This window comes from Aptenodytes forsteri, unplaced genomic scaffold, assembly GCF_000699145.1.
Source record: "Aptenodytes forsteri isolate BGI_AS27 unplaced genomic scaffold, ASM69914v1 Scaffold93, whole genome shotgun sequence".
NCBI classification, from domain to species: domain Eukaryota; kingdom Metazoa; phylum Chordata; class Aves; order Sphenisciformes; family Spheniscidae; genus Aptenodytes; species Aptenodytes forsteri.
The window spans coordinates 1,148,482-1,175,033 of NW_008794665.1; the positions used below are offsets into that span (position 1 = coordinate 1,148,482).

The 26,552-nt window shown below is 36.8% G+C and overlaps 1 protein-coding gene across 3 annotated transcripts in view; it reads left to right on the top strand.

The window, feature by feature from the left end:
* CCSER1 (coiled-coil serine rich protein 1) overlaps positions 1–26,552 on the top strand; it is a 687,005-nt gene that overhangs the window by 391,345 nt on the left and 269,108 nt on the right. For 2 of the 3 annotated variants that reach the window (XM_009273535.1, XM_019470564.1), the window contains exon 8: positions 12,307–12,384. In XM_009273535.1, coding sequence (XP_009271810.1) covers positions 12,307–12,384 — 78 coding nt within the window. Of the gene's footprint in view, positions 1–12,306; positions 12,385–12,904; positions 12,907–26,552 lie in introns of all 3 variants that reach the window. The other variant, XM_009273534.1, reaches the window with a different exon arrangement.

Sequence of the window (26,552 nt, forward strand, 5' to 3'; positions counted from 1 at the left end):
CACTGGCACAGGTTGCCCAGAGAGGTGGTGGATGCCCCATCCCTGGAAACATTCCAGGTCAGGTTGGACGGGGCTCTGAGCAACCTGATCTAGTTGAAGATGTCCCTGCCCACGGCAGGGGGGTTGGACTGGATGACCTTTAGAGGTCCCTTCCCACCCAAACTATTCTGTGATTCTATGATTCTATCTCTGCTGCTCACTTGTCCAATCCAATTTTACAGTGTTTGTAGTTTTATACCTCCATCTTCTACTTCAGCCATTCATTGCATCTTTTAATATGCCTAGTTTGAAAGTGCTTTTGTTTCAAAGGTGCCTTTATTGGTTTAGGCTCACAGATCAGAGGGAGTCCCTAGTCTTTGACCAACAGACAGGATTCAGGTCTTTTCTACTGCATCTTTACAAGATACTATAGCGTGTAGTGTGTGTTGAGAAATGAGGCATCTTCCTAAGCAGCGCTGGCTTATCTAAAAGCAGCGTTTACAAACAAATCCTTTTTTGATAGTAGGCACACATTATGAGCTGAGACAGCACTGGGGCAGCATTAAAGAACACTTGTAAAAATTTTAGCAAAACAATTTTATCAACAGTAGTGTACCAACAGGCTGATTATGAGCCAATAAAGAGGGTTTATTCAGTAGATTGAATTTATGTTATGCTATAAACTGACTACTAATGTTTCTCAAGTGCGATAGGTTCACCTTCATCTCTTTTTCGCTTCTTGTTTTCTGAGGCAAAATTAGAATTTATTCCTCTTTTGTCGGAAAAACTATAAGATAGTATCAGGGTGTCTCTTTAGACTTGTGTAACGTAATTCTTATGCTTTTATGAATGTATTATAGTTTGGGTTGTTATTTCCCCTCTTCGAACAGTTTTATGTGACAGCTGCTTATGGTCATAAGTCGCCTTTTTGGTTCCATTATAGCAGTAATCTGGGGACCATAGCAATATGTTTTGCTTATGATATATGTCAGTGGGAAGTCGAGGTCTAGTCACCATTTCCTTAAATGGTGAGAAATTGTATTTTTAAAAGGGAGAAAAAAGGAGACATCTTTTTTAATGCTCTTTCCTGAAGATCTCGTAATGCTACTAGAAATACTAAGAAAAAACTTATTTCAGATTCTTTGTGCTATAGCTTCTTTGTGCATATGCATCATATCAAAAACTAGAATGTAATGGTTACTTTCCTTCTACAGTATAAGAATTGTCAGTATCTTTTGCAGGTGCTCAGAAAAGTACAACTTCTATACGGTGATGAAAATACTTTTCTACATATTTCATTACTTTCATCAACTGAAGTCAAAATGTCAGTGCTATAAATGCTCAACTAAGTTCCAGCATCCCAATGATTTGCTGTAGAATTCGTAACAGTCACACAGCTTTCATGAGGTCAAACTCCCTTCATTGGGAAAGTTTCTGGATTAATTAAAGAAATGTTTGAATGAAGAGGAGATTGATACGCTTCTCTCCCATCTTGTGCTGGAATGTTACTGTGTCGTAGTCTGTCAAGTATTATCAAAAATACGAAGGCTGGTTTGGATTGCTTTGGTGTTGTAAAAGTGAAAGCAAATTTTGTTGTCTGATCAAAACTATTCTGCTTTGACAAAGCAGTACAAAACTGCTGAACGTTACTCATGAGCCTTGGTTAGATGTGCAAAAGTATTGGGAATATCATGATAATGCATATTAAAGCATGTTGGTTTTGTCTTATTGAATTAGATATGATGTACTTAATCGTATTTAATTTTCAGTATCTCAGTTGAGCTGAGTGGGTAAGAGTGGAGGGTATGAGTATTGAAGCTAAATTCACAGTAAAAAGTTATCTGCTTTAATAACTTTCCAGTGTCAACTAGTGGCAAAACCCATGCTGTGGCTTCCCCTGAGAGCAGGTTCACAAAGGGTAAAAGTGCCTTTTGGTCCTTGCTTAAGTAAATAATTGCGTAGGAGAAAGTCTTTGCAGTGCGTCTGAGAGCCTGGTGTAGTGACCGAAGCTTTTTCACGAGCAATACCACTAAATCCTATTCTGTGTATGTCTCCTCAGGCTTTTATTGAAGTTCTCAGTTTCCCTGTAATTCTCCATGCCCCACTTTCCCATACAGTCCCTAAACATCCTGCTCGGCTCCTAAGTGTTACCTGGGCTGAAGGCGCTGCGCAGCGTGGCTGGGCTGGGCTGAAGGCGCTGCGCAGCTGTCTGCCAGCTGCCCATCCGGCTGACTTTGAGCTTGAAGCTCATGCTGAAGCCCTTTGCCAGCTTAAGTCCGTCGCATCTGTCCAGACAGTGATTTTCATGAAACTTACAGAAACTTTAATTTCCTAACTCTGTTGCTTGGACTAGTTAGTATTGACCACTGTAATAAAAAATTATTACTGAGAAATAGGTGGGCAGGCAGTGTGATCACTCAGCGTGTGCATATGAATATGCACACTTAATGGGCTGCGTATGAGTGCAGGACAAAAGCAAGTCACATAGTTGTCCTGTTCTGGCAGTGCTAAACCCAAACCGATGGTTCTATCCAAAATACTTGCCAAAATGTACAACTAATTTATTAAATTATTGGCATAATGTCACAGGGGGAACAACTCAAAGAATGGCAGCTGTGGGTTATTTTCAGTATTGCTAGGTATATTTGCAGTGATACAGGGATCATACGTTGTTGATATGAGTGAATAAAACTGCAGCCTTATTTATCACAAAGATTGGTACATGTTTTTGTTCATTTCCATGGTGGCAGCAATTATTTGGTTTATATGATTTTTTTTTTTTTAGTTCATTTGACCAACAAATGATCAAAATCTGCCCCATGCAGTTGTTGCTGGGGCGACTTGAAAATGACCCTTTGGTTGTGTTTGTCGTATACACTTCTAATGCCACAACCGTGAATCTCGTTCCTCAGGACAGCCATCTGTAAAATTATTGTAAACACTTAGCTGTGTGAGGTTTAATTAATGCCAGAAGCCTTCAATAAACATCAGTTGCAGTTTAGAATGTGCTGAGTTAATGATTCCTGCACTCTGCCTGATGCACGTGCCATTAAATCTATGTGCAAGGTGGCTGGCACATTAATCACATCCCACGAATGTCCCTGCGTGCACAGAGGGAAAGGAAGCCGCAAACAAACAGAAACATTTGACAGGCAATGCACTTAAACATCTCCACTTAGCGACCTAAAGGACAAAGTGCGTAACGTTAGCATTTCACATGGTAGGGAAGAGAAACACAACGAAAAGATAACGAGTGCCTTTGGTACTTTCAAAAGTCAATAAAATAACTTCCCTAAGTAAAACCTTATATTAAATGTGTTTCAGAATCATCTGTTAGTAATTGCTACAGGATTTTCATAATGCTGTTATTTTGTATTGTATTTGTTTAACCAGAATTTTTTCTTCAATGAATACTGATAGTCACCAAAAAAACACGGAAGAAGTTATGGAAAGAAAAAAAACCTTCCAAAACAGATGTTTTGGAACAGACTGTGAAATTCTGTTAGTGTACCCTCCACACAGAACCTGGCAGCATTTAAAATCATGTGTGCCATGGAAGTGATAAATACGGCTGCTCTAAAAAGTGATAAAGGAAGAAAAAACCCCAAGGCTATAAACTGCGTGCTTTCTTTGTTTACCAAACTTGATAGGTTTGCGTTCATATTCATGTTAGTTTTGTGTTGTGTGTCAGCACAACTCTGCCAGCTGAATCATGAGCATACCAACGAGAGGCGATGTTGTGGCAGTATATCTTAATGAAAGTAGAAGTGCAGGAATAATCTGTTCAATCCATATTGTCCTAATCTAGGCTCTTGGAAGAGTTAATTCTCGCTATGCTATGAGAAAAGTAGTGTGCTACTCCCACCATACAAATACTTGAAATAAATATGTTTATATCCTTGTTTAAGGTTTAGGATAGTAATTTTCTAATTTGCAGTTGTTTCTAAAAAACCTGAAAGCTGGTTTGCTCGGTTTATAAGCAATTTAATTGAACACCTTACATGTCTCATCCCCATTTTCAGCTAGTAAACTTAGGAAAAGCACAACTTAAATGAGGTAAAACCACGTTATTCTTGATGATCAAGTATTTTACAGCTGATGGGTTAACAATTGCTGTGTAAAAGAATAGTAATCAGTTTCACATCTTCAGTGGGGCTATTTAATACTGTACAGTTAAGTAAATGAGAGCTATAATTGAAACAAATTTCACTGCCGTATCTGTCATGTCCATTTAGAAAAAAAGCTGAAATATTGTGAATCGAAGGTGTGCAAGTTGGATCTTTGAACCTGAATGTGTAGTCCTGCTTTGCAGTAATCTCGCACATAATTGTATTAAATACTGTTCGCTGTTGTGGACTCTGGGACAATAACTGAGCCCAGAAATTCATATCTAAAGTGAATGCCTTGAAGTTTAACGGTGTGAGGAAGACTGCTTTTGTGCATAGGACATAAGACTTGGACTGTGGATCTGTACAGCACTCCATAACTCTGCAGGTGGCTTCATGTGTGACCTTGAAAAATAAATCACCTGTTGATTGTTTTTCTTCAAATATCTGTATGAAGATCAAGTCAATAGCACTAACTTTTTTTGTGTTTGCTGCTGTAAGACTTAGTGTCCCTGTATCACAATTTCTGAATTATCGAACTGGGATAATATTGTCTCCTAGGCTTGTCTGTTGGGTGTCTTATATTTTGGGACAGGATTGTATTTGTCTATGTGGTCCTAGCGGTGGTGTAGCAGTGATAATCTAAGGACATATGGGTTGAAAGAGAGCTAGTATAAGACTAGCTAGATGAGCTAGTATAAGACTTAGGATATCTTTTGGGACATCTGGATGCAACCATAACACAAATTAAGACTAACAACAATGCTTATTAAAAGTTCAAAACTGTACTTGCAGAGATAATTTCCGCATGAATGACTATGCTTGATGTGTCAGCCTCTTGAAGGTTTTTATGACTGCACTACTGCTTGTTTTTTCTTCCCTTTCAATAACTTTCTCAGGTTTTGGGTTTTGTTGGTGGAGGTGGTGGTGGGGAGGATGTTAAGATTGGCATCACTTCTTATGGCCATATCATTCATAGACTGTGACCATATAAATTTTTTATTGTATTGCATTATTCAAAGCGTGTATGGCCACGTCTGGGCCATATATGAATTTGTGATTTGTAATTTTTTTATTTTAGAGATGTGAAGACTAGAAAAAGTTCCTCTGTACTTTGTGACATGTGTACATAAATTTATGTCTTAAAGTAGCATTGATTTATTATGGGAAACATAATCAGTAAAGAAATGACTACTCGCTATACAGCTTTACTGAATGAGTGAATGATAGTAATAAATAATAACCAGGTATTGCTTTAAAATATAAATTATAAATTGTAATACCACCTGGAAATGGAGTCTCTTACTTTCTGTTGATGCAACAGATAAACCAGGAAATAATCAAAATGCATTTGTTTTTCAGAAAAATTCCCCTGATCCAAGAAATGTGATGTTATTTTTTTAATATAGCATAAACAGATATCTGCCACTGTTTAATACTATATCTTAAAGCATCTTCCAAAGATGCTTTTGAAAAACAAAGTTAAAAGCTCAGGTATGTTTGCAAAATCCTTATCCTGAAATTCTGTGGTGGTCTCATGTCCCTGTAAGCATTTAGTTTTAATCTTGCAATACATACAAAAGTGGTAGTGGTAATGTTTAGGATACAGCATGGTCCAGTCAAATATGGGAGTCAGAAGATAAAATTTTTAAGGCTCTTTTCCTGTCTCTGGCATTCATCAGCTCAGTGGACTAGGAGACTCACTTCTTTGTGTGTTTTCTGTTTCTGATTAGATAGCCTGTGCTCTCAAAGCTTGGCGTCTTCTTTTTATTGGTAAGGTTGTAGAGCACTCAGCAAAACAGAAGAGAAGTTTTCTCTAGCAAAGCTTGGGGATGGAAAGTTTAAGAAAATACTTAGAATTATAAGGATTTCAAAACTTTTTTTAAAATGATCATAATAACCCTCTCTGGCTAGGATCTAGTAAACCTTTGCATTACTGTAAGTGAATCTAGCTGGCATGACTATAGTGGGGCTTGTAATTCTACTAAGATTTGAAATCTTACTAAATATTGTTCATCTTCAAAAAGCTATTATGAAGTGATCACACTTTTAGAAGTTGGGTTTTTTTTTCATTAAATGTATTCAGACTTGGCAGTAACTAATTATTGAAGTATTGCAAACTGCTTGGAGACAGGCTTGTCTTAGCCTTTCTTGATTCACACCTGGATACTGTGTTCTGATAGAAATCCAGGCAGAAGGGACGTCATCTTTCATTCCAGATACCGTAGTTACCATATGCATGGGACTTTGCCTTTGTGTTTTACAAAAAAATTATTATGTAATAACTGAAAAACTTTTTTGGTTTGTATAAGAGTCCTGTGTGAAAACTATGAAACGTTCACTGAAATTGCGTGTTGTTTTGGTCTTTGTCGTTTACAGTGATTTGACAGAACTAAAACCCTCAATGAAGCCTCTATTTGTGCATACTTGGGTGCATTCCCACCAAGTTCTCCCTTGTTTTCCTCCTGAACGATGGGCTACTGCCCTTGTGGATGATCGCACCCATTCGCTGCTGTGACTCCAGAGTAATGCCTCTAAATTTATTGTGGCTTTTTAGCACCTTAGTTCTTAGTAGTTTATCTGTTGAGTGTTGAACCATGCTGTAGCTGCTTTCTTAGCCTGTGCTGGAGAGACAGCTGGGCTTTTGGCTGGGCTTCACAAAGCATTTTCAAGTGTGATGTGATTCAGCTGTACCACAGCTGATCACTAGAGCTATGCTGTATATGTTATGTTTTCATCCCAAACTGAGACTCAGACCAACAGGGACTCAATTTCTGTGGAAATAGCTGTCATATAGTCAATTCTGTAGCTTATTGAGCCTGCAAATTAGATAGAATAGATGTTGGAGAGCAGGTTTTTGTGCTGTTATCCCTTTGCTCTCACTGCCTAACTGCTGCTGTCGATTAAGTTTAATCCCAAAGCACATTAGAATTAAAAGACTTTGCATTTTTGTAAGTCTTCCGAAGAAAAGCTTTTCTCCCCCAGTTCTGTGGCAAACATAAGTTGTTGTTTGCAGTGGGGTAAATGCCTGAAGCAAGGGAAACGATTGCATGTAAACTGTAAATCTGACTGCAGTGCTGATGCTGACAATCATAGGCTGTTTTGGATGTATGCTGAGAGAAAACCCAAATAAAACAGATTTGTCTTCATATAGTCGTACAATAATCTGTACAGACTCTAGAAGAGAGAGGTTGAGTTGTTTGAATATAAAGAGATTTGAAGGCAAAAAGTTGAGTTGTGAGATTTTTTTTTAATCTAAGGATAAAGGTGAAACAGCTCTTAGGAAAAAAAATCTTTAATATGTTATTAGCTATAAAAAATAGATTCCTTAGTGACGAAAGCCACAGCTGTACTGGCTAACAGACTTCTGATCCCTGCAATACAGCTGGAATGGTAAGTTCTGCTGTTTGATTTAGTATGACCATATAAGGTAATTTTCAAGCTTTTTCTTTTTGGAATTTGCAATTAAACAAAACACCACAAGTGGTGACCATGCTGTCAGTGATAGGGAATTGGGTAAGAGAACGGTCACAAAAACCAACTTTGACCTGTTCACAGTCAAAGCTATGAAAATCGTTTTAATGCTTTTCTGTTCAGAGAAGGAATGTTACAAAAAACCAAACATATGTTTCAAGATGTATTAACCTATACTGACTTCCTAAATATAAGTAGTCTGGTAGTAACTGACTTTACTTTTTGTCTAATAGCTGTCTTTCAGTGGTGAAGACTAAGCCCATTTTTCACGTAGTCTTTTGTCTTATATTTCACTTATCTATTTTATCTGTAATGTTTTTACATGCATGTGATCAGCTGATGCCTGTTATCTTCCTATTTCAGCACCTCTCGGTGACTTATTACAAACATAGTAATAAAATAATAAGTATATAAACAATGACACTCTTGTACCAGAGGTAGTTTGAGATATAAACTACATGTGAACTTATTCTCATGTGAAGGAATAGCTTTATTGATCATGGTCTAATGCTTTTCACTAAGGCTCTTGAAATACTTCAGTTAGTAATCTCAGTAATTTAAGCAACTGCAAATGATGGAGAAAATGTCCTTCCACATAGTTTTTCTCTCTCTGTCCCCCCAACACACTCACACACACACACACGTATGTGAGAGGGAGGGGTTGCGATGAATGTTGCTGGCAATGTTGCTATGAGTATCTGACTTAAAAATCGCCAACAGCTCTTCTTGCTTTTTCACTAATTAGGATGAACCCAGGGATTGAGAATTTTTCATGCTCTTATCCCTGTCACCTTGCAAGTGTACACTTAATGCTATTTATTTTAATAAGAGGGAATAACAACACACAGAACGGTAAGAAAAAATGTTCATTTATGCTCTGTCTTAAAAAGTCACCTAGAATTACTTTGTCTGATCCTAAAAGTCTAAAAATAATTAAAAAATAAATTATTCGGTCCCTTCTTGGTCTTTAGAGAGGCAAAGGCACCTGTTTTGTCACCCTGAAAAGAAGGATAAGGAAGGATCCTTTTGTAGTCTTTTTACTACCTAATATAGAGAAGGTGGAGCCGACTCCTCTCAGATACATGCGGTGAAAGGGCAGAAAGCAGGAGGATGGGACAACTTAACCTTCTGTGATTGTATGAAATATCTCAAAAGAAAAATGGGGGCGTTAAGAAAGCACCTTATACTGTGTTTTGGCTTTCTCAAAGTCCTTACATTTCAACATAGACTTATGAAAAAGCTTTTGGAAGCTTTTTGGTAGTTGGGGAGAAGGTGATAGGGTGCAGCGTATGCAGTTAGTGGTATGAAGACGGGGTCGCGTATGGAAAAAGTCACTAATTATTCAATTTCCCTTGAAAGCCTCTGAAAGAAGATAACTTTGGTGTTTTAATTTGGCAGGAAGGTCTCAAGTAAGTTTCAGAACTTGAAAAATTGCTATAAAATGTTACTTTATAATAGTAACTGTCTCTAGGAGTAATGATGTGATGGCAGTTGAAGGCTGCTATGGGAATATATGTCCAGGTAACTTATTTCTTTGTTATGAATTAATGTTAAAGCATGCTACTTGGCTTGTAAAGATTTTTTTATTTGCCTGATTTGCTATGATTGAGAAAAAGGGACAGGTATTGAGTTCCAGAAGTCCTTTTCCAGTACCTGGGCACCTGGAAGTTTGTCAGTCTTTCCCATTTGTATTAGTTAGCTTAATAAAAAGTAAATGAAAAGGATTGCCTTCCTTTTAAGACTGCCTCTTGCTTAGTGCCACAGGCTGTCGCACTCGTAGCAGCGCTGCTGGGTTGTTGTGTGTTCCAATGCCAAAGACCAAATTAACTATGCGGACTCAGACATATCAAGCAGCATACTAGGTAACACATTTGCAAAAGCAAAATTAATTGATACCTGGACATCAATTCTTTTAAAATGACCATTCTCAGTAAAGTTTTGAAAAGAAAGTATTTGAGCAAAGGGGCAAATCTCCTGCAAGCAGTCTTTCTTTGTTGGGGAACACGACCTCCCTGCAGAGGGTTTTTGGTTGTACCTGGGAGCTGGGATCTGTGTCTCAAATGCTGTGCTGTACGTGAATAGCAACAGTAAATCTATGGCCAAAAGCAGCCAGTGTTTTAAATATCTAGCAAATGTTGCCAAATATTTATAATTGTTTACTATGTAGTAAAATAAAGTGTCATTTTATACTTTTTTTTTGGTGTAGAGTAGGATTAATATGTATTTTTGTGTGAAGATCTGCTACACTTTTACAGAAACAGTTACACTGAAGTTTTGCATTTAGCTTGCTTTGTATAGTATGCTATACTTTATAGATCTAAAATTCACATTACAGTGTAAAAATTTTTTTCCAGCATTTTGTCACATTAGTTCATTATAAAGTCTGTCTATTGATGTAGTCAATGCAGCATGAAATTATATTTAAAGTATCAACTTATCATTTTAAGAAGTGGTTTTATATTGGAAAGAACATTTTACACTGTTTTTTGATATCTAATACCTTTAATGTTACTAAAATTATTTAATAAACAAAGGTATGTCTTTAGGAACACCTACTTTACTTTGGCAACTAGAATTCTAGAAATAAAGTAGTGCAAGTTAGGGAAACATAACTGAGATGAAGTTGAATGAGTATTAAGTGTAAGTAGCCTCTTCCAGTAGGATGCTGTTTTGTGACAAACCGTAAGTTGTCTACATTACTGCACAGAAAATATTTATGTCTGCGATTTTAAACTTTTTGCAGACTTCCGCTGCATCACTGCAAATAAGATAAAATACACTGTCTTCTTATTATATTTAATAATTTTGAAAATAATTAATTCCTATTATGTAGGATGTTTTGCATCAACACAATTGAAAGTACTCTTTTTGTAGAGTAAAGAGAAGATACTAGTTGTCAACATGGACGTCTAACTTCTGCTTCTGGCAAAGATTATAACGTAGAGTCAGAAGTTGGATGTGTTAAAAATGGATCTCACTGCATATATGCAGTTAAATGAGCAGCTCACAGAAAGAAATGGATTTAATTATTCCAACCTTCCTAGCTTTCCCAGTTAATTGGTTGCCTTAGTGAAGGTTTTGGGTTCTTCTGGGTTTTTTTCCCCGGTTATTTCAAAATATGTACTTGTGAATCCACAGAGAAAGTATGCAAACGTTAAATTTGATCAGATACACAATTTATTACTGGTTTTGGTCCAATCATAATGTTACTTGAACATTCAGTCTCTGTGAATGTCTGGGTTTGTAACTAGAAAATTCATGGATCTTCTGAGCAGTAAAATGTTATTGTCTAAATAAGATGGTGGATATATAACAATGTCTGTTTTCTAAACACATAAAAATGCTGTGGGCAGTGGACTAGTAAATTCAAACCTCAAGAAGATGAAGCTTTTCTGTCGGAAATGAGATTACCTTTGCTATGAATTCAGTTTTAACTCAGTAGTTACATCAGCAAGTTTGGGCGCAGTTGTCTCATACCAGTGAAGTGATCGGTCTGAATTGTGCTCGCTGTGCCCCCCTTTCCTCCCTGTCCTGCCCCAGTATTTGAAGAGTTGAAATACTGGAGATAGGGTCATTTAGGTGTTGTCTTCTTCCTGCTGTTTACATGCTTTTGGCCAAAATTTACTTAACGTGGTGATGTGCATCTTGCCTTGAAATGAATAACATTTGATTTTTAAAATATGTAGAAGAGATACCTACGAAGGAAAACACAACTCAGACAATAGCTGAAAGTAATAACATTTCTATGTCTTTCAGTAAAAACTGAGATTCATTCAACTTGAGATTCAATTAACTTGACATTCAATTTACACAAATTCTGTTTTACTCTAATACATACCTGTCAGTAACATTAAAACATATCTTTGTAGGTCTTGAGAAATTTGAGTCAAAGATAAGTATTTTGTATGGCTATAGCTGAAAAGTAAAACTGAATCGGTAGATAGGAAAACATAAATCAGTGCAATAAAGGACTTTGTGTTCTCTGTTCATGCAACCTTCCCCTCCTGTATGCCTTTTCCTGCTTTAGCCTGCATATTTACAGTTGTTTCATCATATACTTTCTCTTGGAAACTAATATAGTATATGTAACGGCTTGATGAGGATCAACATTTCTACTTAGTGATGAGTTTCAAATGAAATATGGAAATGCTTTTTTTTGTCAAAGCAGCCAGATTTCTTTGCTCAAGCCTGTTCGAGAGATTTCATGCCACACTTCCAAAAATGATGGAGGTACAGAGGGACAAGGGTGGGAAAAGCAGAAATCAGTACAATACCCAAGAATATTTAGGCTTTGCTAACATGTTTGCATCAGGCAAGGGGGAAGTCATCTCAGAGTTGTGATCTGCGGTGGAGTTTTCATGTTCCTTACTGTTTCTCAAAAAAATGGTTTCTTTGCTGTTCGAATGGTGCTGGTGTTTGCAAGAGTCACTGCTACTGCTCGGTGCTTTGTACCTGTATGTGCTCTGGAAGAAGATTGCTTGATGTCACACTTCAGTGACATCCTTCTTGTGGGCCCAGCTCTACTGCGTAGTCGGACTTTCCGAGTCCGCTGTCTGTTTAAGAGAAAGATAAGTTGATAAAAGGAACTAACAGTAAGGAAATCAACCTCCCAGTGAGAATAATGCCATAATAAATCTATTTCTGAACAGCTGGCCATGCATGAGTTTTGAACTTACCTGGATATTTGTAGCTGCAAAGCCCAGTGAAAAAACATGACTTACCTATGATATGTTATTTTGGTTTACAGGAAAAGGCTCAGTGCTTTCAGAAGGCTCTTGCTTCCCAAGCAGATAAATCCACGCAGACAGAACTCGTAGGCCACGATGTAAGTAGCTGTATCGAACAGTACTTTTTATCATCTTTGTGGGTGTTCAGGCTTCTGTCAGCTTGTTTGCCTCTGCTGCTGTTGTGTCCATGCATTGATTTAGTGGGATTTACAGGAACACCACTCATCCTTTGCTCTTAAATGTTTCTAAAATACCTTCTGAAACATGAGAAGATAATTACAACTACCTGCCAGCATTCCAATGCCCTATTCATTTTATGTTTTACAAAGAGCTGAGAATTAGCATAAGTGAATGTGGAGGGATATGTATTAGTGGATTGTGATTTTTCTTCAGTATTCATTTACACACTTATTGACAATTTAATGAGGTTATTATGTTTATAATTGCCATATGCTGTCCAAACAATATTTGACTTTTGGAAGATAATGGAATAAATACAATTTTGCCAAGTGATGTTAAAATTCTGTTTCCTGAAGAGCATCTGTCAGAATTTCTGCTGGAAGGTGAATTGATAGTATGTATCCTCATGCAAGAACATTGTCAAGGAATATTCCTTAGCTGTAGAAATATATTTTTTTCCACATTTTTTAAAAATGAAAGTATTCTGTCTGTGGGACATTGGTTGAATATGTGTAAGAGAGTCGCTTGTTTATATGAGCCTTCCTGAATAAGCTGTTGATTAAGAATGCCACAATGTGGAATATTTGGCACAGTTCTGTTCTGTGATTCGAGCAAAATCTAACAATACTTACCAAAGACAGTTCTCCAAAATAAGGCTGTGGTTCTGTGTTGGTGTATATCAACATGCTGCTTCAAGTTTATAAAAAGAACACTGGAATTAAAGCAGGTTTTGAAACCTTCCTTTCAGTATGTTTTAGTGGAGCATTAAAGTTTTGTTTTCTGAGTCTTCAGGTAGTCTTCTGAAGATAGAAACATAAAAATTTCATGTTTTAATCTGAAAAGTTCTTGAAGCAAACTACACTTTGGTGTTTTTCCAGACTGTCTTTTAAGCTGATTCAAGCCAGGAGTACTAACTTTTTTTTAAAAAGTAAAATACTTTGGACAAAAATGTAGTTATAATTATTATTTTTATAGGTATTACTTAATACTTGTGGGTTGTTTTTTTTTTTGAGTATTTTTTATTTAGGGCAAATAGGTACACTGAGTAAAGTACAGACTTATCTGCACTAATTTCTTGTTAGTGGATTGCCAGATATGAACCCTGATGTTCTACTGTGTCTGTGAAATAATGTCTGTTGGAATTTACTGAAACTGTGAGGTGTATATATTAATGGTGAAAACCCCATAATATTCAAAAATACTTGAAAACATTTTTGTATGTTGCAATGCTATATCCCTTTCTTCTGGGACTAATTATCCTTAACAGCTACTTTATTACATCTCAGATGTTAAATAGAAGTCTTTACTAAAAATGAGAATAAGCAATTTGTAGGGTTGCTGGGGAGGGTTTGTTTGTTTGTTTTTAAACAGATGTGATTTATGTATTTGGTTGTTCTCTCCCAAATCAAATATGTGTTATCTCATGCTGCAGAGATCCATGCTGTTAACGGATTTTTTTTTTTCCTTTTTCCAGTCTGTGTTCCCTTGCAGTTTTTGGGGGGAGGTCTTCTGTCAGTAAAGTAGATGATTGCTGATTCTGCAATAAATTAGACCCCCTTCCCCCAAACAGATACAGTTTTCTGGCTGAGGTCTGAGTATTAAAGATAATAATAGCAATAATTTTAAAAAATCCTTTTCTTTAGCAGCATTCTCTTCAACATTAGTGGAACACATTTTTCAACCTTCCCTGTTAAAATGCCTCTACCATGTCATGGTTGCAACCATATATTTTCTTACATAGGGTGATGTAATGCAAGAACAAAAGGAAATGTGGAATGTTTTTGTATGGAACAACACATCCACCTGTATTTATCTTGTACAGAGTACTTGTGAAAATTGCATTACAAGGAATTGATCACAGAGAAAGTTGAACTGATCTACAGGAATAAGACATGCTTACTGTGATCATCATGAAGGGAATTCAGTGAAGAAGAATATGCAAATAAATAGTATTAACACTTTTCGCAATATTGTTAAAAACTTTTGGTCACCTATTTATTAGGTTATGCAGCTTTTCTTCAAAGGATAGCTATTACAGGTGATGATAGGTTCAACTGTGTTTCTGCTGAAACCAAGTGGCAATTACATTTGTGTTCTTTGCTTTTACGTGAGATTTCAAAGAGCAAGTTGTAACCCTGGCAAGTAGTATCTGTACATCATTTTATTCAGGATATGCGTAAGTGTGTATAACTACAAGAATATTGTGCTAATGTGAAATTAGATTAAATAGAAAAACACAAAACAGATCAGAGAATGCAAGATACAATTTTCACCCCATTAGCCACACATTTTGAGAATAGCATACATTGAATACTTAAGATATCTAGTTTAAAGGTAAGCAGAAAATTTAAGTTCATTCATTCCATCATCACTACAGATTTGCTGCTGTAATTCCAAAAAAACCAAACAAAAGTAGTCACCTGTTTTATTTCTCCTTAATGCAACTTTAGAAGCTAACAATAGTCGGATAAAAGTGTTATCAGGAATTTGCGTTGCATTATTTCATCAACGTTGTACAAATATTGATATACACTTCAGAATGTAGTCTTTCAGAAATCCTTAAGTTAGTGCTTCTGTGAATAGTTTGTTTTATATTCTTTCATATTCTTTTGTTTCACTGTATAAACTTAATAGTTGCCTATTTTGCAGTGCAAAAAAAACTGAGACAGGTTAGCCTCCAGAAGAAAGCAATGCTCTGTTTTGTTTGACTTCTGGACAATGTCTCCAGTAGTTGAGAGACTATTCTTTAGCCTTGGAGTTCATTTAGATGCGTTGTCAAAAGTAAATGGAAGTTCTGACTGACTCAGAGTAGGAATGAATCCTTTCATCCATAGGGTGTACAGTAATGAAAAAAGGCTAGAGGCTAGTCTATATTCAGGAAGGAATGGGTGAAGAAGGAAGAAGGGCAATGTTTCTAAGCAAAGAAATGTTCTTGTCTCTGTGGAGCTGCTCTGAAAAAGTTTAAACGGTGTTGACTGAGTGTTTTGGGTAAGTATTTGAGAGGTTACCAGAATGGAAGTTAATATAGTGTATTTTATGTTAGCGGATATAACATAATTACAGTCAGATTCTGGCTGTCAAGGTGATCAGCAAAGTTTGGATCATGCAATCTCCTGCAGTATCTGTAAATTATTGGGTAATAGTTCTGATAGATTTCTCTGTTTTCTCCCATGCAGCACACTGAGATTTTTCAACTGAAATTGCTTTAGAGTACCATATTAGCAAGCAAGTGGAAGCTAAAGTCTGTAGCAGTAAAGATAATGTTTCTCATAAAAAAACTGAACTGGAAAGCACACTGCTTAATCTCTTGTCTGTATTAAAACGATCTAATATGAAACTTAATTATGGAATTAAAACATAAAGTTTAAAATAAGTTTTGATAAGGAGGAAAAAGGTCTTCCATGATGAGAAATGCTGCAGTTTGCTTAAGTGATTAACATGACCACTTTGCTACTTGACTAAACTGAAAGTAAAATATCAAGCCAGCTGCTGTGTGTATGCAAGGGAAGACATTAGAAAGCAATCCAGGTTTCTTAGAAAGCTAATTGCTTTCTACTGCAGAATGTCAAGGGGTCTCCACCTTGTGATAGTCCTAAATTTATTCTGTTTTCCAATATGTGTACTGAGAATCATTTAAAACACGTTGGAAGTCTTGCAGAAAGAGCCATGTGCGCAACAGATTGATGTGGGAGACTGCTAAATAATAAATGATTACTGTGTCTTAAATAATCAATGACAATTTAATCTCCTTCACCTTCCTTTGTTTGCAAAGCCTTATTTTATTGAGAGATCAAGGAATAGTTTCTTCCATGTTGATCAGGTTACTAAAACGGACCGGAAGATGAATAGATACAGTAAACTAGCATTGCGACTGTTAGAAGATCATGTTAAGCAATACAACTCTGGTTATGGCTGCTAGCTAAATAGGTAGTCCAAAGTATCACGCAGGCATCACACAAACACTCTGCAGCATGTGCCATTGCTAATGAGTTTTCAGTAAACTGTGTCTCAAAAGCAGAATTAAACAATCACAGTACAGTTCTCTATTTCTGTCACCAAAAGAAGTCCGACTCGGCACCGCTTTGTCAATCTTTATCAGTCTTTGGATGAAAAAAATTTGTACTTAATATTATTCTGCACGGAGTAGAAATACCTAAGAGCTGACGTGATTTCTACAATGTCTTTTCTGTGTTTGCCTTGTGCTGATATTATAGGTTTCACATCTCAGAACTGCTATTCTGTTTGTTCTTTGTCTTCCATACTGAGAGTAAAGCTGATGTAAACAGGCTTTGGACTGGTCCTTAACTCATTCCCCATTTAATGAGAATCCTTTCCAGTTTAGTGGTCCTTACGTTTTGTATTATGCTTCTAGAGTCTCAGACAACAAACTTGTGTGGTATTGCTCCCAATCTGCTTACTGTTTGATTTGCATAGCTACAAACAAAAATTGCCTTTCCTCGGCAGTCACCAGCTTTGCATTTACAACAGTGCTGGGTGATACACAAATAGGCACTGACTCTAAACACCTGTACTACCATGCAATATTAAACTTAATAGGTATCCATACTAATACATTTTCAGGTTATTTGTTTTGTAGCTTGCTGTACATTACCTTGGACAGCACGCCTCCGTTTCCCTCTCCAAGCCTGGGCACTGCTTTCTGCAGAGCCTCTGTGTTTCACTAGGAGGGAGCGGAAGACGTGGAGGTGGATGCTCTAACTATTCCCCTCCACCTCCTGTCTATGCTCCCCATCCTCCCTGGCAGCCAGCCAGCATGGTTTATGGATGCTGTGAGGAACCATGTTGCATTGTGTCCTCTACTTTAGGAAGGCAGGGGAACAGAATACTAAAGTACTTGAATTTCTTGAACTTTCCAGTTTAATCTAAATATATTCCTGCCCACAGTATTGCATAGTTTGTTTCAGTGTGAAATGAATTGTATTTTGCCACCTAAAACAGAAAATACATCCTGCTTCTGCCTCCCCCCCACCCCGCCTTGGAGACGGATGTCCACCTGCTATTGTATGTTACTACTAGATTATTTTTCTCCATTTATTTCTTATTTTCTCTCTGAGTTTGTTTTCTAATGTATACAGTGAAATAATGCAAACTCATGCCTAATATACCTTTTTCTAATGCAAAATTATTTTTAAAAAATAAGTACCTTTAGAAATCAAATAAACCGTTAGCCATTTCAGTCTTTGCTTTGCTTGTACTTCTGTGTACCTATTCATATCTGGATATCCAGGTTGTTCTTGGCATGGTAATTCCTTTCCCACAACTTCCTCTAGCAATCATTTTCTTTTCTTCTCATGTCCAATTTCCTTTTTTTAGTATACAGTTTCAAAATACCATTTCAAAATCTACGTGTGTTTTAGGATGTCCTACTTGTGCAAATTCTGTCAAACTTCTCATCCATTAATAGTGAAATTTATGGTGAAACTTTTTTGGTTTTAATGACTGCCTCCCACCAGCCCTTACCAAACATACTGCCTCACCATCAAAATCCTTAGGTACTTGCTGTTTGAATTCCATTTAGCCACAAAATCATGATCATGAATGAATTGTTACACCTAGTACTGCTCACTACAGGGATAAACAGTTCAAGTTACCGGTGCTGAACTTGCCGGAGGATGCTTGCTTGTGCTGAGCATTTGGTGTCTGTGGTGCTATACAAAAAGTGATACAGGTTTTCACATAAACGAACTTCAAAAGTAACTGGGTTCTGGAACAGAAACTGAGACTTGCTGTATGGAAAAGACAGGCTTCCACTAATCACTTTACTTCTGTGGCTGATTGTCAACAGGTATTATGCATTTAATTTTGCCATCTCTAGGTATAAAGAACAGTAAAATTTACATTCTGTAGTGGTGCTCAATTAGTATGAATGATCTTCAGTTTTGATTTGTGGAATGTGAGTTGGCTTCTGGCTGCTTGAATAAATAAACTGCGTGCTGTTTAAATATCTGTAGTAATATGTGGCTTGATATAATAGCTGAGTTTCCTCGTAGACCAGAACTTAATATAACACTGTAGTCTCTGTATCTTTAAAAATATTGTTTTCCTGTAATATACTTTGCAATAACAGTGCAATGTTTTTCTTGCCTGTTAAGTTCTCAGTCGTTCTACTTATTCTACATTTCTCTGTCATAAACTTCTTCTGTCTTTGTATCTGCAGTTATGCTGTTGCTATCTTGCTTTTAAAGTGCAATAAAATATGAGGTACTTAGAAATATTGACCAGACTTATTGTCACTAACTTTTGCTTAGATGTCTTGGGGTGGGGGAGAGAAGAAGGGGAAGAAGTAAAGGAGGGTATTTAGTTATTACTACTTATTCATCCTAGAGATTCTTTTTTTGAAGATAGTGCTTTTCCCACTTTTTCTGCTTTAGCTCGATCACTGTCTTCTCCTTAGAGTTCTCCAGAAGTTTACTTTTTCACTTAAGCATATCCATCAAGACATTTTGTCTCATTTCTTATTTTTACTTTAATTTCTGTGTAGTACTGAGTGAGTGTGAGTATGACTTACCAAAATGTTATTGCAGTAGTCTATTTTCAGCATGTTATAGTTACATTGTTTCTATCATAAAGATGCGACCAGGCAGTTCATGACATCTCAAAGTATTAATTAAATGAGCAGTTATCCCTAGAATTAATAACATGTTTTTAAATTAATAACATGTTTTTACTACATTCACTCTGACCTGTTACGCTAAGGATAGAAAGAAGTAGGACACTGACAAACAAGACCTTTCAATAGATTTTATTTGATTGAAATTAAAAAACAAACCTTGTCCCACTAGATTATACCTTGCTGACTCTGTTCATGCATTATGCTGAATACTAGCAGTCTCCTATTTGTAAGGCCAGAAAATGATTTGGGAATATCATAGCAGCACTGAAATCTTTTGATTTTTGTTCAAAAGAATGAACAGAGAATTTAGTAAAATGCATTCAATAATAATCAGAAATTCTCAAACATAGCAATGTTTTGCAATAGGCTTTGAGTATATTTTCTTAAAAATGATAAAAACTTGGATTCATCTTGAAGAAAAGATCAACAAGCAAAATTCAGAAATGGGGCATGGATAACCACTGTATTATAAAGCAATGTGTATGTTTTTTGTCATATTAGTATGTTTAGAATGGGAGCTTTTTAATGCAGAATGATCTACTTACACAGTTTTATCATAACATGGAAATGTTTTCATGTTGTGTGCATGCTGCATGTAGATTCCCTCTATTAGCATAAACGAGCTCATTCTGGTGACCTTTTTCCTGTAGAGACATGGCATCTGTTGTACATAACTGTTTTCTAACTAGAACTGTGTCATGCACAAGCTGACGAGTCATATTTCTGTTTTTGTATGCATTGTCACTTAATTCCTTGTTATGTTGATCGTTGGTGTGAAAGAAGCTTTATTATTACATGCTGCCTGCATGACTGCATACAGCAGAAATGATCATTTTTCATTTAACTTTGTGTTGCCGTCAAACCATGCATCTTTAAGATTTCATTTCATTTCTTTTTCTTTTCTTTCTTTTTTTTTCTTTTTTTTTAAAGGCCCTGTGGAATGCTCCATGTTCTGAAGGCTTAGTTTACAAACCTATCAGCATCTCATTCGTTCCATCATTATTAAATTAAAAAACAACATCTGGAGACTCTGCACTTACGGATTTAATTAAATACTGCTGTATATGAAATGAGCTGCAAGTTACCCTTACTGGCAAAATGCTACTTCTTAATATAATATTTGTATTATCAACAGTCCAACATGACTTTTTTGGCAGTAATATCTTCATTATTAAATATACCTATGAATAAATTATTAGTAACCTATCTCAAAGTTATTATCTGAAATAAAACTCAATTATTCTTACCATTTTGTGCAATTAATCATCCACTGGTGATTCACTACAAGTAAGAAAATACTTCAGTGATGCTTGTCTCTGAGATTGAAAAAATCCGTCTTCAAGATCTGGAAACTTAAGGAAACGATTAGTTTTTTAAAACCTGTATTTTTTTTGTCTTCCAGTAATAATACTTTTGCACCAGTTGTGAATACAGGGTCAGCACCTTTAAATATGTGCTCTATTTGATGAATGTTCATAATTATGTATGTAATTTTCATGTGTGATTCAAGAGACATTTCTGCAGGGGATTTGGTAAGCTTTTACAAGGTCAGAATTTACCCAGCTTTATCCCAGGAAATAGGAGAGCTGATCCTGAAAACGTACACTCTGATTTTCGAATCGATTCGAATTATAGCTTTACTTTCTATCTTATTTTCTGAGTACTTCAGCTTCTAAGAGACATTGCTAAGACAGCACCGATACATGTGAGCAAAGTGAATACTGTGTGTGCTGGACATGACTGTGCTACTTGAGTGGATAGTTGTTGTTGTCCAAAGCGGGGGGGTGTGGGTGTGTGTGTAATTCCTGGTTTATGGCTTTATTAAGCAAGGAATCAGGAGCAAACTGGAGAATTCACCACAAACCCTGTCACCGCTATTAGTTGCTTCAGTGTTCCCTTACACAGGATGACTTCATTCACCCGAGGATATACTCTACACCACCCTTACCAGGTAAGATAAGAAGGTGCTTGTGCCATCAGTATTCTTAAAGCTTTCCTGCTAATACCTTTTCTTACTAACAAGAGATGATACTTGAATCTTGTTACTATGCGACTTTGATTTGGCCTCGTAGTATATAATAATAACAGTTATTCAACTGGAGCAACTGTTTAGCACCTGTGGCTTTAATTTCAAACAGAGGACATACTACCCTCATTTAAAAATAACATTTCACCAGTTATTCTTAAATGGATCTGAACTGAAAATAAAAGCAATCAACTAAATATTCATGCAAGTCTTTAAAGTGAATGAGCCTTCTTCACAGGTGATGTTGCATTATGTTGGCTGATTCTGTACCACTTAACATGGTGTTATTGTTTATCAATCTTACATAATCTTTTCTTCTTTTGTTCGTAACGGCCATCTTCAGCATCCTCTCTCGCCCTTTCAGTCAGGCTTCCTGAAACTTCTTTGCGTGTATAATTCATAGTTCTTATTGTATTTGCTGGAATATCTTGAAAAACCAATTAAGAAGCAAATACATAATTTAAAGAAACAACAGAAATGAGCATGTGCGTATTATCCTTTTGAACTTCACCTTCCTTCTTGAACTTCATCTGTTGCCATTCTTCCATCTCTTCCTTGGTACTAGAAAATCCTTTCTGCATAGAAATGTCTACCTCTTGCTGTCTGTCATGCTTTCTTTCTTCATCACCATCTTTGTTACAATAATATTTTCAGTCCATGTAGGATACTGTTATCTGGAAGAGGACAGAGGGAACATTTAACACTGTGATGCTTTGCTTAAAGAAATACATATTGGGAATGGAGAGAGTTGTGAAAAAACTGTATAAGGCAGTGAAAGAAGAGTGGAAGAAAAAAATCATTTCAGGATTCCGATGAGAAGAAAACTAGCTTCACTTCCTAAATGAACAAGCTTTTTACCTGTTCCTCCTAAGTCTATGAAAGAATACTTAAAATACTCAAACAGCTGGTGTATTTCTAAACCTGTCGCCTGATAGAGGTGTTGCTAACAGCTGTCATTTCAGTGCAAAACTGAATATGGCCCTTTGACTTTGGGAGTAAAGAGTGTAAGAGTTGGGATTTTAACTTTGCCAGGAAATCACCCATCATTTCCAATACCTTTTTTGCAATTTCTTTGTTTTACTTTCGTTTGTTTATAACCTTACAAAACAGTATGAGCCAATGAGAAATCACTCAGGTTTGGTGGTTTTGCTCACATAGCATTCAAATGGTCTGAAAAAAAATCATGATTGACAAGTAATATTCAGACTTCAAGGAGACACGATCAGTGGGGGCAAAGCCCATGCTTCATATGCATAGACAAGAACTTAGTGTTAGTCTAATTAAAGTCTTAACAGTCTGATCAAAGATTTTTTTTATTATTCCAGTTACAGTGATACTAGCACATCTAGTTCAAAAAGTCAAAAATTAAATGTACATAAAGTTCCTAGTACCTACTCCTTTCTTTGATGTATCGCGCACTCTTGCACAGCCTCTCTTGTGAAGGTCAATGGCTTCAGGTCAGTCATGGGAGTAGTAGCACTACAGTAAATCTGGTATCACAACTCCTTGGCAGGAGTCTGATGTTAACGTTAATGATTTCTTTCTCCTCATTCTGGAATCCAGTTGGGATCTCTCTGATATGTTTGTTAACATGTTGTACACCTTGCTCTTTATCATTGATTTCAAGTTCACATGACATCTCAGTTATCCTTACAACTGGTTTTACCACACTCCAAAGGTTTTTTTCCTTTGATGGTGAGTAACTGGCCATTGCTGAGTTGTTCATAGTCCTGGGGTCTCTGGTGCCATCCAGTGCCTGCAATTATTTGGATTGCTCATTATTGGAAGATCATTCTTCACAGAGTAAGTTCTTGTTACTGGTATCTGTAAGATACAAACATAGAGCTGACAAAGCCACCCCTGCATGCCCCCGCTACCGAAACCTTGCCATGTAAGCCCAATACAAGGTGTTAACGCCACTCAACTGTGAAAAGCTGAACAAGAGCTAGTGCAAAAAAGGTAATACTAACCTGGTCATTAGATAACTGTTCTTAAGAGCTAAAGCAAATATCCAGGCAGGCCAGACAAAAACAAATCTTGATGCCCATGTTGTTAGCTTAATCCAAAGCCTGTGTCTTGTTACAAGCAATGGCAACACTGTGTTAACTGGGATACAGTGGTAAAACAGTATTGGCAAAATACTTTGTTCTCAGTCTGAGCATTGACATTTAACAAGTGCAGAGGTTTGTTATTTTAACTTAGCACACATTGTTCTTTCTCCATTTGATGCTTTGCAAGTGCTACCAGATAACCTGAGTTTGCTTTCTGCTCTTTCCTCCAGGGATTTTGCGAGTGCATTGCTGTTTGATACAGCATAAGACAGGAAAAAGTAGAAATTGAGTCACTGGATTTAAAATTAACACAGGTGGAAAAATGTTACAGCTAAAGCAAATATTCTGTGGTAAATGTTGAGAGGTTGAGAAGGAACAAAAGTGATTTTAACAGTTAGAAGCACTCAGAGAGGCAGACAAGTCTCAAAAAGCCTGGGGTGGGATAGAGAGGCAGAAAGGTTACATCCTGCTTGAATTGAAGGGAGATTTTCTTTCATTTGTCAGTGCTTTTTTAAAAAATTAATCTTCTGAAGCAATTTCAATATGAAATCGTGCAGAACAAGGTGAATACTGGCATATAAATTACTCTGCTCTACCTCAATATGCATTTGGACCAATAAAGAACTCCTATAGCTTACAATGTTTACAATAGGTCTCTCAAATAATTTGAAGTTTGTGGGCATAGGTACTGTGTGCATGGTGAAAGGGCTGGAAGTTTTGTTGTTCTTAAATAGTTAGGAGATCAGTGGCTTATTTTCGGAAGCTGAATTTATCCAGTGTTAATCAGTGTTTTTTAGGTATATGTACACTATTTGGTCATTTAGATTATGGATTAAACTTTTCAGTATGCTTTAGACGTTTATATAAGTGTTAAAACTGAAAGAGCTTAGGAGGAAAAAGTTAGCATACAATATATGACCTATGTTATACCAATAATAGAAACAGAAAATGCCATTTCTATCCCTGACCTATTACTATACTTTGTCAATAGAAGTGCAGTGAGAACTATATCCAGGCTGTGTACTCTACCTTGATTTCAATACAGTGCTCTTTTAGCATTAATTTATTCATTTTTAGTAATGAAAGTTTCTACTTCTTAAGAGTCAACAGAATATTAATGTTAATGATAAAAGAGTAAGAAGGAGCATGAAGGGAAAGGATTATAAATGAGATTTGGGGAATAGTAATATGTTTCTTTTTGTAGTGTACAAAAAGGCATTAAATTGAAAACAGAATCTACTGGATACCAGCAATAAAAGGAATAGAAAAGTTCTGTTTGGTTATTAGCAAATGCACTGCAAAAAAAAACTTGCAAAGATATATTTCTCTGTGTGCGTGTATTAAATCATGCTGAAATTGAAAGCACATGAATTATATGCCATATTACAACTTTATATTCAGTACCAGCTTCATTACTTTCAGGGAGATTTTTATTCATCTAAAAACATCTGGGAAAAACTTGGTGGTGCTGTTAATGTTAATTATCATGATGAAATTAAGTGATAGCTTTGTATTTGGTGCTAAAATAGGAGGGCTTGATCTGTATTGATCTATATATTGATACATACTATCGAATATCTGGAGAGAAATGCCAACACCTTCACTGACGTAATATTATGTTTTAAGTGAAGAATGAGGAAAACACAACTGCATGAGAGGAACAGATGATAGAGGCAGTAGGTTCTTCATACCTTAAGTATATGAAACAATTTTAAGCGCACACGTCAGAGACATGAGCTTCCCAATGTGCAAGTATTGTGAAGTGTCCATGTGAATATATACTTCTGCATCTGTGTACATCTATAATTTCATCTTCCAGTCTGTTACATGATCGAGGAGAAAAGATTAAAGCAGAGACAAATCTACTACAGGAGTCCTGTCATGTTATGAATAAATTTTTCAAAGAGAACCCCTAAGAAATTGCCAAATTTCAGGTATTGCAGAAATAAAGACCACATGAAGAAAGAAAAGTTTTGTTGGTTAGAGTGGAAGTTTGTGAAAAGACCAGTTCAGTGGTCCTATCTGGCTCCAGTGGAGTCAGCTTTTAAGATTCTGTATGTTTTGCAAGCAGCCAGGTACCCTGAAAAAACTCAAGTAATTGCAGAACATGAATAAAAGTCCTGAGACTAACGAAGAACAGTTGGCTCTTCAGATGTTGTCATGTATCTGCTCATACTCCCAGTGTTGCAAATTTTTTGAGGGCTTGTGGAACTGTTCCCTGATGCTAGAAGGTGCTTACTAGAGAAACAGTAGCTAACAGGTCAGTTGCCTACCACAGACTGTTTCATATATATGCATAGCAAAATAAATCCAGGAATTTTTAATCATTGTGGTAACTGGACAGAAGTGAGTGCATTGTTTCTATGTGAGAAGCTCTCTGAAGTGCAAAACTAAATATAAGATGAGCTGAAGCCACAGATAAGGTTATTTATGGGACTCTTTGGAAATGATGAGAGCATCCCAGTGAACTCGAGGCAGGGCTATGAGGTTGTGTCATTTGTTCTTTCCTGTTTTTCAATTGGGATCTGGAACTGAGGGGCTGACTGTGCTCCAGGAATGCTCCAGCGTGGGGTCACCATGGGCTGCAGTTCCTTCAGGGCATATCCACCTGCTCCAATGCAGTGCTCTCCGCAGGCCGCAGCATGGATATCTGCTCTGGTGCCTGGAGCACCCCCTCTCCCTTCTTCACTGACCTTGCTGTTCACAGGGCTTTTTCTCACCTTTTTTTCCTTCACTCCTCTGCTCTCTGGTGTTTTGCCCTTTCTTAAATATGTTTTCACAGAGGTGTCACCAGCTTTACTGATGCTTACTGCGTCATTTGTGGACCCACCGCAATGGTGGGTCCATTGTGGAGCTGGCTGAAGGCGTCTGTGTCCAGCACGGGGCAGCCCCGATCTCTTCTCACGGAGGCAATCCTGCAGCCCTCCCGCTGCCAGCACCTTGCCACATAAACCCATTGCAAAAACAAACAAAAGCAAAGCATAGCCCCACAGTTGACCTAAATGGGATGAATGTTAATAATCTTACAATTGTTTTTCACATTAGGAAAATGCTTCCCTGGACTTACAGATCTGTTAATATGTGAGGAGTGAGTATTATAAAATGGTTGATTAGATGTGTGAATTTAGATATGTAGCAAATTTAGAAACTAATGAAACTTGGCATAACTTCTGTTCCAAAATACCTGGATACACTGAGACTGGTGGTGTTGGTGATGACTACTGTAAATTCATCCTTGGAGTGAGAGAGACAATGTTGGCAGACCTTCCATTGGTGCCTCAGGCCAAGAGACCCTTTTTTGCTACAGGAACTGGGCATTGCATCGAGTGTGTCGGGCAGATGGTCCAAGCCTCAGAAAGAAAAGTTTTACAAATA